At 58.2% G+C, this 14,341-nt stretch overlaps 4 protein-coding genes across 4 annotated transcripts; 2 read left to right on the top strand and 2 right to left on the bottom strand.

The window, feature by feature from the left end:
• Positions 1–787: 787 nt before the first annotated feature.
• On the bottom strand, positions 788–8,115 carry BXZ73DRAFT_90267 (Sec63-domain-containing protein; the record flags this gene model as incomplete). Its single annotated transcript, XM_048025578.1, has 23 exons — positions 788–1,048; positions 1,072–1,083; positions 1,131–1,230; positions 1,284–1,387; positions 1,444–1,509; positions 1,571–1,780; positions 1,801–1,865; positions 1,916–1,978; positions 2,027–2,183; positions 2,243–2,557; positions 2,609–3,002; positions 3,052–3,308; positions 3,362–4,103; positions 4,154–4,239; positions 4,294–4,317; positions 4,370–4,448; positions 4,508–4,603; positions 4,654–4,826; positions 4,880–5,201; positions 5,255–5,932; positions 5,965–6,503; positions 6,554–6,859; positions 6,880–8,115. The coding sequence occupies 23 exons, from the start codon at positions 8,113–8,115 to the stop codon at positions 788–790; spliced, it is 6,285 nt and encodes a 2,094-aa protein (XP_047877405.1).
• Positions 8,116–8,513: 398 nt separating this feature from the next.
• Positions 8,514–10,301, top strand: BXZ73DRAFT_101805 (uncharacterized protein; the record flags this gene model as incomplete). Its single annotated transcript, XM_048015016.1, has 6 exons — positions 8,514–8,878; positions 8,937–9,243; positions 9,390–9,591; positions 9,642–9,689; positions 9,743–9,778; positions 9,835–10,301. The coding sequence occupies 6 exons, from the start codon at positions 8,514–8,516 to the stop codon at positions 10,299–10,301; spliced, it is 1,425 nt and encodes a 474-aa protein (XP_047877406.1).
• A 790-nt stretch (positions 10,302–11,091) lies between these two features.
• Positions 11,092–11,503, bottom strand: BXZ73DRAFT_101806 (uncharacterized protein; the record flags this gene model as incomplete). Its single annotated transcript, XM_048015017.1, has 3 exons — positions 11,092–11,199; positions 11,253–11,363; positions 11,402–11,503. The coding sequence occupies 3 exons, from the start codon at positions 11,501–11,503 to the stop codon at positions 11,092–11,094; spliced, it is 321 nt and encodes a 106-aa protein (XP_047877407.1).
• Positions 11,504–13,611: 2,108 nt separating this feature from the next.
• BXZ73DRAFT_47672 (uncharacterized protein) lies at positions 13,612–13,806 on the top strand (the record flags this gene model as incomplete). The annotated part of the gene is made up of 1 exon (XM_048019917.1): positions 13,612–13,806. A coding segment is annotated over one exon (195 nt), but the record flags the coding sequence as incomplete, so codon positions are not given.
• Positions 13,807–14,341: the final 535 nt, after the last annotated feature.

The following is a 14,341-nucleotide window of genomic DNA, read 5'->3' on the forward strand; positions in this document are numbered from 1 at the left end:
AAGCCGCGGCCGTGCTGGAGCCTGTGTAGTCCCGTACGTGTGGCTCGGAGAAGCCAGGCCTTCTCTTCCCTGCGTTGCAACTTGCTGGCTCGCGGTGACTTCGCGGGACGCAACGAGGCGACGCCCACATCAAAGTCATTCCGCTGACGGTGTTCCAGTCGGCCAAGGTCCGTGCGTGGCAAAACCCGGACTCCGCAGTCGCCGGTTCGAATCCCGCATGATAGTCAGCCATTGAAGTAGCGACTCTCCCCAAGCCGATCGGATCCTTGGCGCAGACCGTTACCTTATCTCGTTGTGTCCAAAAGATGGCGGAGGCTCATATCTGCAAATTCGCGACATGACTCCCCGCCAAGCGACCGCAGAGTCGGACAGACACTGGTGCGACTGAATCGACTTTACTCGTCCCAACGATATCGATGCCCAGCTGTCACTTCCCGCTGCTTGAGTCCCCAGGAAACCATGCAATTGGGCGACCTGAAACAGATCAAACCCAACATTTTCCACCACTGCGGAGGGGAATCGCTAAAATCCCGCAAACGCCGCACATCTGTCTCTCTCAGGCTCCTTTCGACCGCCGACAGCGATAAGCGGGTGCATATTGTTGCGGTCTGTTACAAGGCGAAGATATAGAGTCAAGACAAGTCCATTACAACGCTTTAGTAATACATTTTCGCCCGTCGCATCCGAGCACTATAGGTACAGTTGTCCGGCTCTAGACAAGCAGCAGAAACACAACAAGACATCTGCGCGAGCGCAATCGCGACAAGACCCACCCAAGCCAAGCGCTCTACTCCTCCATCTCCTCGTCGCTCTCCTCTTCGCTCTCGCTGTCCTCGCCCTCGGCGACGTCGATCGGGTCCAAGTCGATGTCGTGATCCGCGCCCATGTACGAGTCGCAGATGACATAGAGCTTGAGCGCGTGCGCGCCCTGCGGGAGCGAGAACTCGAGCCGGACGCCGAGGCTCCGGTGCACGGTCACCTTCTTGATCGCGAGCAGCTGCTTCGTCTTGGGCTCGCCGATGACGACCCACCAGTTCGCGAGCTTCTTCTTGGGTAGAAGGGTGCGATCACCGTCTCGTCGTCCTCGCGGGCTCGTCCGTGTCCTCATCCGCGTCCTTGGAGAGCGAGACCTGGATCTGGATTGGTGCTCCGGCCGTGTGGTCGCCCTTGGCGAGCTCGTAACTGACGTCGAGCGTGGGGTACGAGTTGACGAACGTCGCGACGTCGCGCCTGGAACGGGCCTGTCAGACAAGAGCGAGCCAGCAGAGCCCAGGGCCACGTACATCTGGCGCGCATCCATCTGGAGCAGCTCGTTGCGCTTGCTGTCCTCCATCTCCATGACGTCATAGACGGTCTCAACGCCGGCGTCCTTGCAGCGCTTGATAAGCTACAGGCCAAGTCAGTCACCCCGTCTTCACAATCAGACGATAGATGGCGACATACCTCAGGCTCGAAGTGGGGAATCTGCTTCAGCGGGGAGTCCGTCTCCCAGGAGGCTTGCACACACATCTGGGACAAGTCCATCGCGCCAGTGCATTCAACCACGCGTTCGAGGACATGACGTCCACACATGCGACAGGAGGTTGAGGACTTTCTCGAGGACAAGCACCTGGTCGGCAGCAAGGTCGGGCGGGAGCGTGAGGCGGGAGAAGTGCGCTTGCAGAGGAGGAAGGTCTTGAAGTGGGGGCCTCGAAGTCCGCCTTGTCAGCTTGACGGGAACGCGGTCGTAAATCCGCCGCAGCAAAACGTCTTCGTGGCGACGGATTGGGATGGACTCGAACTCGGCTGACGACGCACGACCTCCAAGAGACCCTTAAGCTTCGTGCGTTCCTTTAGGGACAGTGTGTACACCTCCACAGTGACGTCTACGATCATATGTTAGTACCACTCCGATCCAGACGCAACAAACACCTACAGGAGATGTTATAGTAGGCAGCAATCATGCCGAGGTTCAGCGGTGAGACGTCCATCTCGTCCTCTGGAAGTCCAGTCAGCAAACGCAGCAAACTGGATAAAGCGATCTCACCAATCGTGATACACTTCGAGTTGACGAGGTCGCTAAGCGTGCTCTCGACGAGCTCCGACAGATGGTCCGACAAGTGCTGGTGGCTGACGTTGTGAAGATTGTAATAGTTGGGGTTCTGCGTCATCCTCCGGTAGAAGTACGTCCATGTGAGGATGTCCTAAACGAGCGAGAAGTCAGCAACTTCGCATACAATTAGTCCTAAGAAACCGGACAGACCATCGCGTCCTGCTTGTTCTCAATCGTCTTCACAGCAATCTCCGCCAGGAAGTAGTCATGGAGCATATGGGTGGGGAGGTGGGACTCGATGGGGAGCCCCTCCGCAAGGAACTTCTTGTAAAAGTCCTTCCGTGTCTGCTGGCACATGAGCACTGCGCGGCTTTTCTGGTCTACAGCTGGCCGGCAGGCACGGCCCATCATCTGCAGGACGTCCATGACCGGATAGTCGACGTATCGATGCTCCTTGCCCTCATAGTACTGGACGCCCATGATAATCACCATGTAACTGGACACGGGCAGACACCATGCAGTGTCCTGAGGGAAAACAGTCAGCATACAGTAGAATTCTGACGACATTTTACATACCTTGGACGCGATGAGAACCTGAATAGCACCGTGCTGGAAGAGACGCTCCACGATGCGCTTGTCCTGCTTGCTGAGCGCCTCGTGGTAGTACCCAATACCATGCTTCAATGTCTCCTTCAACCCGGCATCGGTGACATGCTCTAGGTGGGGTGCGAGGGTCTCTTCATCGACGTGCAGGAACCGCGAGGTATCGTCGTCCGCGCTGCAGTGCGTGATGATGTCGTCGGCGGTGAGACGGCACTGGCGACGCGAAGGGACGAAAATGATAGTGGGGTCGTTGGGGGAGTACTCGAGGACGGCGAGATACGCGGGCTTGGACATCGCAATCATGAGGGACGGGAAGTGGGGGATCTGGAAGCTTTGGATATGGATGTCCATGTCCAACGGACGGGCGCTGTGGAAACGTTAGATTGTGCGACGAGTAGGGGACGCGCTGGGCTCACCTGGGCGGGAAGTTGAAGATGGCGTGCGAGGGTGCGCCCATCCACTCTCCGAGGTCCCGGGCGTTCGCGAGCGACACACCGCATGCAACGATACGCGTCTTGATCTCCGTCTGAGCGGAAACGTATCGCGTCCGCGAAATGACAACCTCGTAGGTCGGGCCAACTTCCCCACCGACAAGCTGAACCTCATCGGCGATAAGCAGACCGATGGTCTGCACATTCTTGCGCTGGCGCCATCGCCTTGACAGAACGTCCCACTACAACCGCATTGATCAATACGTGAAATGAAAAGCGAGTGTGATGGACGTACCTGGTTCGGTGTGCAAACAATCAGGTCCCCCTTCTCGAGCAGACGCAGATCCGCGCTCGTCTCGCCCGTCAGGCTGACGATCTCCTTCCCACCCTGCAGGTTCCCGAACCTCTTCTGCCACTCCTCCACGCGCTGGTCGACCATCTCCTGGTACGGCTCAATGCAAACCGCCCGCTGCTGCTCGCGCTTGCTCCAGAGCCGGAGGAGTGCGAACTCGGCACAGATAGTCTTGCCACTGCCAGTCGGGGCGCCGATGAAGACGTTGTCGTCCGTCGTGTAGAGCGCCTGGAAGACCTGCGTCTGGATCTTGTTGAACGTCTCGATGGCGGACGAGTAGATGCTCTCGAACTCCTTGTTGTGCAGCGCGGAGAGCGGAAGCGCCTGGAGGTCGAGCAGCGGTGTTGGGACAGGGAACTTCTCGGGCAGGATGAGGTGCTTGAAGGAGATCGGGAGACGCGTCTCCGACTGTAGCCAGCGGTCGGAGATGATGGAGATGTAGTAGTTGGGCGGGACTGGCTCAAACATCGGCACGGTGAGTGTGACGTAGTGCTCGTCTTCGGCATAACGCTGGCGGAGGATGAATTTGTCGTGGAAGAGAACGATCTCGCCGTCCACATCTTCGACGATGATCCAGAACGACTCTGAGGTGCCATGAACCTTCTCATCCCAGCGGAAGTCGGGAGTGATTGTGAGATCAATACGGAGGAGGGTCCGGGTGATGGGCTGGACCTGAGCGGAGAGTCTGGGTACAAGTCAACATGTAGCCCGGTTGAATTGAAATGAAGCACGTACTGGAGCTTCGGGAAGTTGTGAACGAGGCGATGTACGAGGCGCCCAGCATTTTGGATACCGAGAAGCTCGCCGATTTCGGGAGGGCTCTGTAGTGCGACACATAAGAACATACACAAAGATAAGACCATGACGACGCTCACCAAGTCGAAGTAGCGGTACCAAGGCTGCATATATTCTATTAGCAAGGTCTCTCACAGCGTCAAAAAAAGTACTCACGAACTGCTTGCCTTCCGCCTTCCTGATGACCTCGCTGGGAACGCCCTTGAACTGGCGCAGCGGCGTCATGGATCCCCACCTGTTACACGCAGTATCAGCAACCAGGTTCTAGAACATTCATGCATGAGGAAGACTCACATTCTCCTCTCGACCATCTTGCACATGTCGAGCGCAGCTTTGGCAGGCACGGCCCACCCACGCTTCAAACAGATCTCGAAAATCGCGCGCATGATACTACATCAAGTTGTTAGCAACGCACTTGGCCAATAAAGAGAAAGACGTACCGGCCAGCTGACTGAGTGACATAGACCATGTCGGCAACGAGCGCGAAGCCATCGAGCTTCAGCTGCGAGATATACGCTTGAAGCAGCACATTGATCTTCGCCGCAGGCTCCTCGACCGCCTCTTTGACGGGAATGGGAACACGCTCGAGTAGCTTGCCCAGCTCGAGTTTTTCCTACACCGCACATTAATTACCCCACCACCAAGTAAACACAAAAAAGCACTCACGTCCTGTCGCACCGGGATGAGCTTAAACTCGTTCGAGAGCGCAAACACCCGGAAGAGCTCGAGGTGGGCCATCGTCGGCCGGAGGTGCTGGTTGTACGTCGCCATGGACGAGTACGTCACGTAGTAGTGGGACGCGATCCGCCCGAGCTCCGTGCTGTGGAATCGACCTGACGACCGCTCGTACTTGATCAGGTGGCACTTCTCCAGCAGTGCCGCTGCCGTATGCACAATGTCCGCGCGTTTCTGGACGAGCGTCGGGTCGCCCTCGAGGTAGTCCACGCCAACGCTGTACAACACCGGGTCCTTGAGCATGCGTACATACCTAAGAAGTGTCGGTTAGTGTTGCACCAATGAGATTGCAGAGGAACGGCGTACAGGTAGGTGTATCCCAACCACTGAACGGCCTCGTCCCGGTTCCGAATGGTGCCAAGAACGATCTCCGCGTTGAGGTTGTCAGTGAGCTTTGCAACAAACTGCGACTCGATCGGCAGCTGCTGGTTGAGCAGACTGAGGTAGTACTGCAGCTCCGAGTGGTTCGTGATGATGACGCCCTCGCCGAACGTGTCGTACTGCGGACGACCCGCGCGACCGAGCATCTGCAACACATCCTGCGATGACAGCTCCACCCAGCGGCCCTTCTCCGGGTTGTAGATCTGCGTGCCCTTAATGATAACCGTGTGCGCGGGGAGGTTGACACCCCATGCGAGCGTCGCAGTACAGACGAGGACCTGCAAGTGGCCGTCCGCGAAGAGCTCCTCGACGAGCCCACGGTCCTCGCGCGACATGCCGGCGTGGTGGATGCCGAAGCCGAACTGGAGTAGGTCCTTCAGATTGGGGTCCTTCACGTTGTTCGTCTCCTCAAGCAAGATCTCCCGCGTCGCACCCTCGGGCTTGACGAACTGCGTGATGGTCTCCTTCTCGATCGCCATGTCGCGGATGAACGTCGCAGTCTTGGCGGTCTCTTTGCGCGAGTGAACAAATACGAGCGTTTGGTTCTTGCCGGCCTGATCGAGCACCTTCTCGTAGCAAACCTCGTTCATGACCTGGTACCGCCTGATGGCCTTCTTCTCGTTACACCGATGAACTGTTGCTGGAGGGCGCAGGGGCGGTAGGACGCGTCGAAGTAGAAGAGACCCTTCGTGGTGTCGACCCGGAGGAACGTCGCGACGTCCTGGTAGTTGGGGAGCGTTGCAGAGAGACCCACCAGCCGCACGTACTCATTCGTCTGTTCCATCCGACGGATCGTGCGCGCAATGACCGCTTCGAGCACTGGGCCACGGTCGTCATGCAACAAGTGAATCTCGTCGATGATGATGAGACGTACGAGGTTCGTGTAGCTCGTGTCCGTGCTCTTGCGCGTGATGACATCCCACTTTTCCGGCGTCGTGACGATGATCTGCGTCTCCGAGATTTGTTGCTTCGTCATTTGAGAGTCGCCAGTGAGCTCGCCGACCTTGATACCGAAGACGCCGAGGCGCGAACTGAAGTTGCCGACCATCTCCTGGACAAGGGCCTTCATCGGCGCAATGTAGACGATCTTGAACGCGTCCAGATCGAAATCACCCGTCTCCTCGTCCCGATACTTGCTCAGCTCGTTGAGGACGGTCAGCATGGCGACGTTCGTCTGCATGAAAGATCAGAAAAAGTACATATAGCCACATATAGTGTGCGTACCTTGCCCGCACCGGTTGGAGCACACATCAGAATGGGCTCGTCCGTACCGAACGCAATGGGGTACACCTTGCTCTGAATGCGGTTAAGGTGCTGGTACCCCTTGAAGCCTTCGCGTGCCCACCCGGGAAGCTGTTCGACCTTGACGAGCTCGGAGTCGTGGGTGGGTTTCGACTTGGGGGCAGGAACGTGGATCTCCTCGTAGCCCTTCTTCGCGCGCTTGAACGATCCGTCAGGGAGCTTACACTTCTTGTTGGACATGAGGTGCCCGCCCTGGCTGAAGGCCATGCCCTCAAGGTCGACGGTCGCCTTGGGTTGCACAGTGGAACCAGGAGCGAGAGTCGCGGTCTTCGGGACCTCGACTTGGGCTTGTCGTCGACGTCCATGGCATCTGACCGCGTCTTTGTCTTACGGTCCCCGGCCAGTTCCCTGAGAATCCACCCGAGCTGCTTCTCGCGCATGGCCACCTCTATGTCAACGCGCTTGTCCGCGTCACTGCGCATGAGCTTGGTGCACCAGACGATCACGTCGCGATTCTTGACGAATTTGGTGACGAGAGTGAAGTGCTGGTACTCAAAGAGGTCCATGAGCTGGTTCTCGCAGTCGCGGTCGCTCGACTCTGAGCCGAGGAGGCTGAGCGCGGCAGTGGCCTTGTCGGCAGCAGTGACGGGGTCGGGGTAGACTTCGGAAATTTGCCGTTGAACCCAGAAGCCGTCGATAGAGTGGGGGGAGATTTTGTCTTTGTTCGCTTGTGCCTTTCCCTGGCCTGCGGCTGAAGACCCACCGATGACGAGCTCGTCGTCACCCTCCAAAGTCTCCGGCGCCGGCTCGTTGTCTCCGTCCCCTTCCTCGGCTTCGTCGTCAGACTCGTCCTTCACTTCGTAGCCCTCCTCGTCTTCGTCCTCTTCCTCTTCTTCGTCAAACACGACCGCCACTCCCATCTCGTCGTCGATCTCAGCCTCCTTGCGCTCCATGTCCGGGTCCGCCATCTCCTCGTCCTCAGCGCCGTAGTCGGTGATCTTCTTCGACAGGTTGACGAACTGCGCGAAGGCCTCGTTCGAGACCGACCCCAGGATCTCCTCGACCTCCTTCTTCTTGTCGAAGTCCTTCATGCCCTCGTTCTTCAGCGTCTCGAGCACGGTGTCCGCCGCGCTCCGCACCACGTCCTGCGCCTGGTCACCGAGCGCCCGGTGGACGTTGGAGAGGATGAGCTCGTACACCTCCCGCGTCTCCGCCGTCCGCGGGCGGTACGTGAGCCCCTCGACGTCCTCGGTGGCCTCGATGATGTCCGTGTAGCCGAAGCCGGCGTCGGCGGCCTTGCGCTTCGCCGGCCGCTCGGACGCGTCCTGCTTGTCCGTCGCCTTTTTCTTCTTCTTCTCCATGTCCTTCGGCGCCTCGCGCTGGACCCGGGATCCCATCTCGCGCGGGTCGATACGGCCGACAAGCGTCGTCGGGGCACCATCGGGCTCCTTGTCTCGTCGGGGGAGATTTGAGCGGTCGGCAGTCAGGACGAGAGAGGAGATGGCAGCATAGTTGTAGCCAGAAAGATCTCGTTTTCCGGACATGGCAGCGGGAGGAAGAGAGGTCGTGAAAAATATCTGAAAGGAGGTCCAGGGGCGGAGACCAGAGGGGAGGGAGGAGGGAGGGTGGGCGCGAAGGTGCGCGTTGGAGGAACGGCGCGTGAGGATGCGCGCGTCGTCCCTCAAAGCGAGCCCGGCCATTGCCGAGACAGCACGTGTCTTCGCATCCCGACTCACCCTCAGTCACAACTTTCGGATTGCCAACCAGCGACTTGAGTCATGAACCCAGCTTGGACCGGGCCTCTCGCACATGACCCAGAGGGCTGCATCTACAGCATACATATCGCGTTTGACACGTAGGCGTCTTCATGTTGGAATAACCGCGGTTTGCTGATTGTTATACTCCCTTGCCAGCTCGTGACCCATCCCAGCGAACACCCAGAATGCAGCACGACGCCTCTGATTTCGATGAGATGGCCTACATCGCCTTTCTCTCCACTGTCTTCGCCAACTCTCGCCCGACCTTCGGGTACCACCTCCTGAGGACTGGCACCAAAGAAGGGCAGGTCAGGTCTAAAATATGGCAATGCCTTGCCCTCCTCCTGAACACCGGCGGAGGGCCGTCTGCAGCGGGAAAGAGCGTAGCCGTCACAGGCTGCATGTATCCTCACGGCGTCACCGTGTTGATCACTTCCAGTAGTGGCGCCTCGCCGCTTCACCTCGACGCGCCTCCGACTTTCACGACACTCAAGTCGGATTCCGCCAAGGGGTTTGAGATTCTTTGCAGCCCTGCGAGAGCAGAGTGGAAGTACGTGTCATTTTTGCATGCATGTCACTGGCTGTAGAACGCTAAGTCCTGTTATCAGGGATGCCGACACTTTCGAAGGGCACATCCAGGATGTCCTAAACGTGATCCAGTACTGCATGACGCCCTCGGACGAGCTTGCCCAGAACGCTCTTTCTGTCGCACTCAAGGTCGTACATCTCTTCCAATTTGCCGTATATCGCTGCCGCCGCAAACTCCTTGCTCGCCTCAAGGCCGGCCGACAAATCTGGAGTTTCGGCGACCAGGCAGCGCTTCCGACGACGTTCATCCACGACATGCACGAAACGTTGAAGAATGGTCCAAATGGCGTCTGGGTCCCCTATGAGTCTTTTGTCTCGCTTCCCGCAGTATGTGTTCGACCCTCGAAGCAGTGGGACTCTGCAAGGATCCATCCCGCCCGACGAGAGATAGTGGCTACGACTCGTACCAGGTCACGACTTACAACGTGGCGACATGGGCGGGGCTGTTTAAAAACTGTGTCGACACTATACAGTCACGGCTCGAGGTCGTGGTGGAAGGCGTAACGGAGGGACTCGAAGGGCGCATGTTGTTTTACAACCTGTATGGTCTGATGATGCGATTGAAGTCACTCCTCAAGAGTGATGTGCTGAAGTTCATAATCACTTCCGAAATCAAGGAGCGGTTGGACGATGCGCGTGAACGGGGATCCACAACTAGGCTTTCAGAGGTGGAAAGTGCGTACCCATGTCGCGCAACGTCTCCATAACCTAATTTTTCTGTCCAGCGCTCATCATGGAAGCGACCGGAGCTCGTCACAAATCCGGCGGCGCAGGTAGGTATATCCGGGCCACCGTACACACGACATGTTGCTCATCATGAGCTCAGTCGAAGAGGCTCCCGCACAGAATGAAGAAGGGATGTGTCACACGCGCTTTCCTCTGGGACGGCTTCAAATAACTGATTGTTCACATATGCAGCCGTGGATGCGTTTCCTGAAGATGGCGAGAATGTCAAAGACCATCTCGTTCGATACCTAGAGGCTCTCATCGTACCCCTCGACATCGTATCCACCATGCTCGCACTGCCAGCACCATCCCCCGCACCTCCCGTGACCGCTATCCTCATCGACGACGGACCTCGAGTGCCATTGAATGCACGGCCTTTCGTCGACGACATCCTGAAGGAAGTACAAGATGTGTTGACCGGGAAGGAACTCAACGTTGCCACGACCGAACTGCAGAAGGCATTGGACGATGCGGCTGCGAAAGTCAGCGTCGCAACCGTGCACCCAGCGTCCGCGCTCATGGCTCGTGCGTTATCCGTGCACCCCAATAGCGCGGCGCTCCCACTCCTCGACGAGCAGTCGACGTCGACGGAGGTGTTGCACCTGATGAGAGACATATTCCAGGTACGACCCGGCGCTATCGACGGAAACGACCACTGACTTGTCGTGATACGCAGGGCGAAACTTTTCCTGCTGGCGTCAGCCACAGGTGCTGTTTCTGTTGCCATCTCCTCGCTCAAATCATCGCCGAACGGGGATCCAACGAAGTGCGGTTCGTTCTGCCGGGAACCCACTCCACCGTTTTTCCTTGGTACCCTCCGGAAGGACTTCCCATCGACGTCCTCAAGCGCATGAGGGAGAGGTTGTTTGTCGCAACGAGGTGGAAATTGGTGGACGCCACGGCCGTTCCCAGCCCGACGCAGACTCCTCCACCGCCCCCCTGTCTCGATTTTCCTTCGACTGAAGAATTATTGAAGGTTCTACTCGCAGCCAGGGGCATGTAAGTCCCGAGCGCGACAGGCCTGGGACCGATTTTCGCAGATATCAGAAGTGTCGACTTGCGTGTACTAGTCTTAGTAGTTGAGCATGCGTCTCGTCTTACGTTCACGCCTAGTTTCGACTCGCATGTACCAGTGGTGTAACCCCTTGGAACGTGTCAGTCGTGCACGTCCTCACAGTCACTGATCTGCAGGCCCGAGTCCAAGGACAAGTCTTGTAGATCTGCTTAATATGCTAAGAACGGATACCCTACACACCTAGTCCGCTCGGAGGCCGCCTCGCCGAAGTCTTCACGTCCGCATCGTCCACCGTCCAACTGCGCCCGCCCGCCTGGTCGATCACCGCCCGCTTCCCCTCGGCCGGATAATGCGTCACATCCAGCGGTTCCCTGCTCCCCCGAGCAGGTACACCACCTCGCCCTCCCCGCCCGCGCGCAGTGCGTGCGCCCGCCTCACGCCGCCTTGAAGCCCACAAAGTCCCCCGTCCGGACGGGCTCCTCCCTCGGCACGACCCCCTCCTGCGCCCGCTCCCGCTTCCCCTTGTCCTCCCACCCGTCGGGCTCGTCCCAGACGAGGAGCACCGCGCCGGGCCGCCCGCGTCGAGGACAAACACCCACTCGTCGTCGTGGGTGTGCCAGTGGAGCGTCGTGCTCGTCGCGCCCGCGGGGAGCCGGCAGAGGTGGACGCCGGTGCGCGTGAGCCCGACAGTGTCGCCGAGCGAGAGCTGCGCGCGGCGGTTTGCGGGGTTGACCGGGTGCGCACGGGCTTCGAGCGCGGTGGGGGGAGGAGGGCGGTGCGGATGAGGTAGGGCGGGGAGCCGGAGGTGAGCTCGGGAGAGGGAGAGGTGGTGGAGGGCGTCGACATGGCGGGCGTGTCCGAGGGGGTGGGGCGTCCGGATACGTCTCGGTTGTGTGTGTTATAAGCCGCGTACGCTGTGTAGTGGGTGGGAGAGTGCTCGAGATATCAAGGTTGGGGTTGGCCCGCCGCACGGATGTATGTATGCGGTTCCCAAGGAGAGTGCGGTATTCCTGGAGTGAACGTGATTAACGAAACGGTTCATGTTTGCACTCACCGTTAGCAGGAAACGGACCAACTGTGGATTGGGGCGTGGCCGCGAAGAGCGCAGAGGTTCAAACGTTTAGGCCGTCGACCAAGTTGTCGCGGAGGGAGGGAGCGGCACAGCGCTCCTTGCAAGACGCGTCGACGCTCCAGATGCTCAACCGCTGCCACTCCTCCGTGGCCGCGTCGACGTCCCCCCTTCACCCGTCTCTCACTTCAGACACCCATGCCCTCTGAACGTGAACAACCATCGATAAATTCTCTGAGGGCTCATGTCTTGCTGCTCTCCGCTGTGCTTCAGTTCTCTCGTCCCACCAGTGCCTGGTCACGGAACCAAACGGACGAACTGCGCAGGATCGACATGTCGCGCAGTCTCTCTTTGCTCTTGGCTCCCGGAGACAAGGACGATCCTAACGCGAACAAGGCCGTCGCTGTCATTAGCAGCGTGGATGGTGACGGTATCACTGCGGTTTTATCGGCTGGTGCCATTCCAACCCCGCCTGCTGCGCCTGATGCTCGTTCAACTTTCAACTTCTTATCGCCGAACTCCGCCATGGCGGTAGGCTTCTGGAACTTGGGCTCATGGCCAGACTACCGTACTTCATACTCTTATTTCCGCGTAGACAGTCGATGCTCACCTGCATGGTCAGAGCCAATCGCGAGTCCCAGAAGGACCTACAAGACGTCGTGGACATAACCCAGTACTTCTTGACTCGCCCGGAGGGATTCGATGTAGAAGTCGAGCTCATATCCCTCTTCTCCTTCATCACCCACCGCTGCCGCTCCAAAATTATTGCTCACATCGACCACGGCAAAAACATCTGGAAATTCGAGGCTCCACAGCATCCCACTGTCTACATCCGTAAGGAGGTGGAAAAGGGTCCACCGACATTCCCCGTGGAAGTTCATCTCCATCCCAAGCGATCTACGCATGTCCTCACAAAGGTGGCGGTGGATGATGTCGAATTTCCGTCACCCTCAGCGACAGACTCAGCTGGTCACCACGGTGACTCCTATCCACTCACGCACGATAACGCCGTACTATGGGCAGAGCTACTCAAGGTCACCGTCGACGGCATCAAAGAAGGTATTCTCACCTTGGAGACGCTTTCGGAAGGGAATTGGAAGAAATTGTGCCCACTTACGAGAAGCTGCGACATGACATGAGGCTTTTGAAATGTCTCACCAAGAGCGAACTTCTCGGTCACCTCATCAATCGGGAAATCGAGGACGGCCTGGACAGAGCGAGGAAGGCAGGCATGTCCACGAGCTACTGTGGCTGGAAAGTGAGTTTCTACCGCTGAGCCGACGCCATGCAATTGTCCATGTCAGATCCGATCTTCCAGATGTTATTCGAAACGCTGTCCCAGACCCGGACACAGACGCGGTCTCGGTAGAAGATGGTCTGTGTGGCGTGCCTGCTGTGTATAGGCGCACTGACTGTCGACGTTTGAATCAGTTGCAGATGCGTTCCCCTGCAAAGGCGAAAGCGTGAAGGACCACCTTGTTCGAAACCTGGAGACTCTCCTCTTCCCTTGGACATCCAGCAGATCATGTACCGCTTCTCGAAAGCCCCTCCCTCCACGACGCTGACCGTGATCCACGTGGACGACGGCCCTGTCAGTCCAGTGGACGTCTCCTCCTCCGTCAGCGATGTGCTAGAAGAGCTTCAGGCGGCGTTGAAGCGGGTGAAAGTCGAGGTCTCACCGGACTCGCTCCAGAAGGTGCTCGACGCCGCGGTCGACACTGCGCAAAAGGCGTCTCTGCATGCAGAAACTGCGCTGATGGCGCGTGTGCTGTCCGCGCGCGAGCACACCGACATGGACATGGCATCTGCGCCTGAGGGCGTCTATGACTGGGTGAAGAGCATCCTCGAGGTAAGATTTCGCGCGGTCTGCGACGCTCGTCGCTGACTTCGTGTTGTTGTACAGGATGACAGAATCGCGATCGGCGTCAGCAAGAGGTGCTGCTTTTGCTGCAACCTCCTCGCGAGGCTCATCACCAATCGGTTGCCCGGTCCAGCGAAGCTCATCCTCCCAGCGACTCATTCGACTGTATTTGCCTGGTACCCTCCGGAGGGCCTTCCTGTCGAGATCTGCAGGCCATGAAAGCCGATTGTTGGGGCGGTGAGGGATAGGTTGGCAGCCGCCAAAAGATTGGTCGAGGAGGCTGGCTCGCGACGGACGAGCCCGGAGCACTCCGACTCCGATTTGCCAGAGGAAGATCCCGCCACATTCGATAGGATGGCTGCGAGGCGGGCAGAGTTTAATCGTCGGCACAACCTAGTCTAGTATGCGTTAAGGAATGTGTTTGTAGGATGTTGGGGGTACCTCTCGCATGTACGACTAGTTCGCTCTTAGGCAATGATCAAGGACGAGACTGAGAACGGAGAGTTGGTAGGGGTACGGGAGACAGTTCACGTACTTGATACTTATCTAGTACGCTGTTTACCGACCGCTCATCTGTCCGCCGTGCCATCCCCGCACCGCTGCAGTGGCCGACACGATGCTTCAAAGTTTCCTCCACCCCGACATCGTCAACGTGCTCCAGACAGATGGCTGTCCCCTTGTCGGACGCGGTCGCAGGCAGAGTACTGGGGAGAGGAACAGGATTTGGGACGCGGCGCGCGCAAGGATGTCGGTT

This window comes from Epithele typhae (genome assembly GCF_022376455.1).
Source record: "Epithele typhae strain CBS 203.58 chromosome Unknown BXZ73scaffold_27, whole genome shotgun sequence".
Classification (NCBI taxonomy): Eukaryota; Fungi; Basidiomycota; class Agaricomycetes; order Polyporales; family Epitheliaceae; genus Epithele; species Epithele typhae.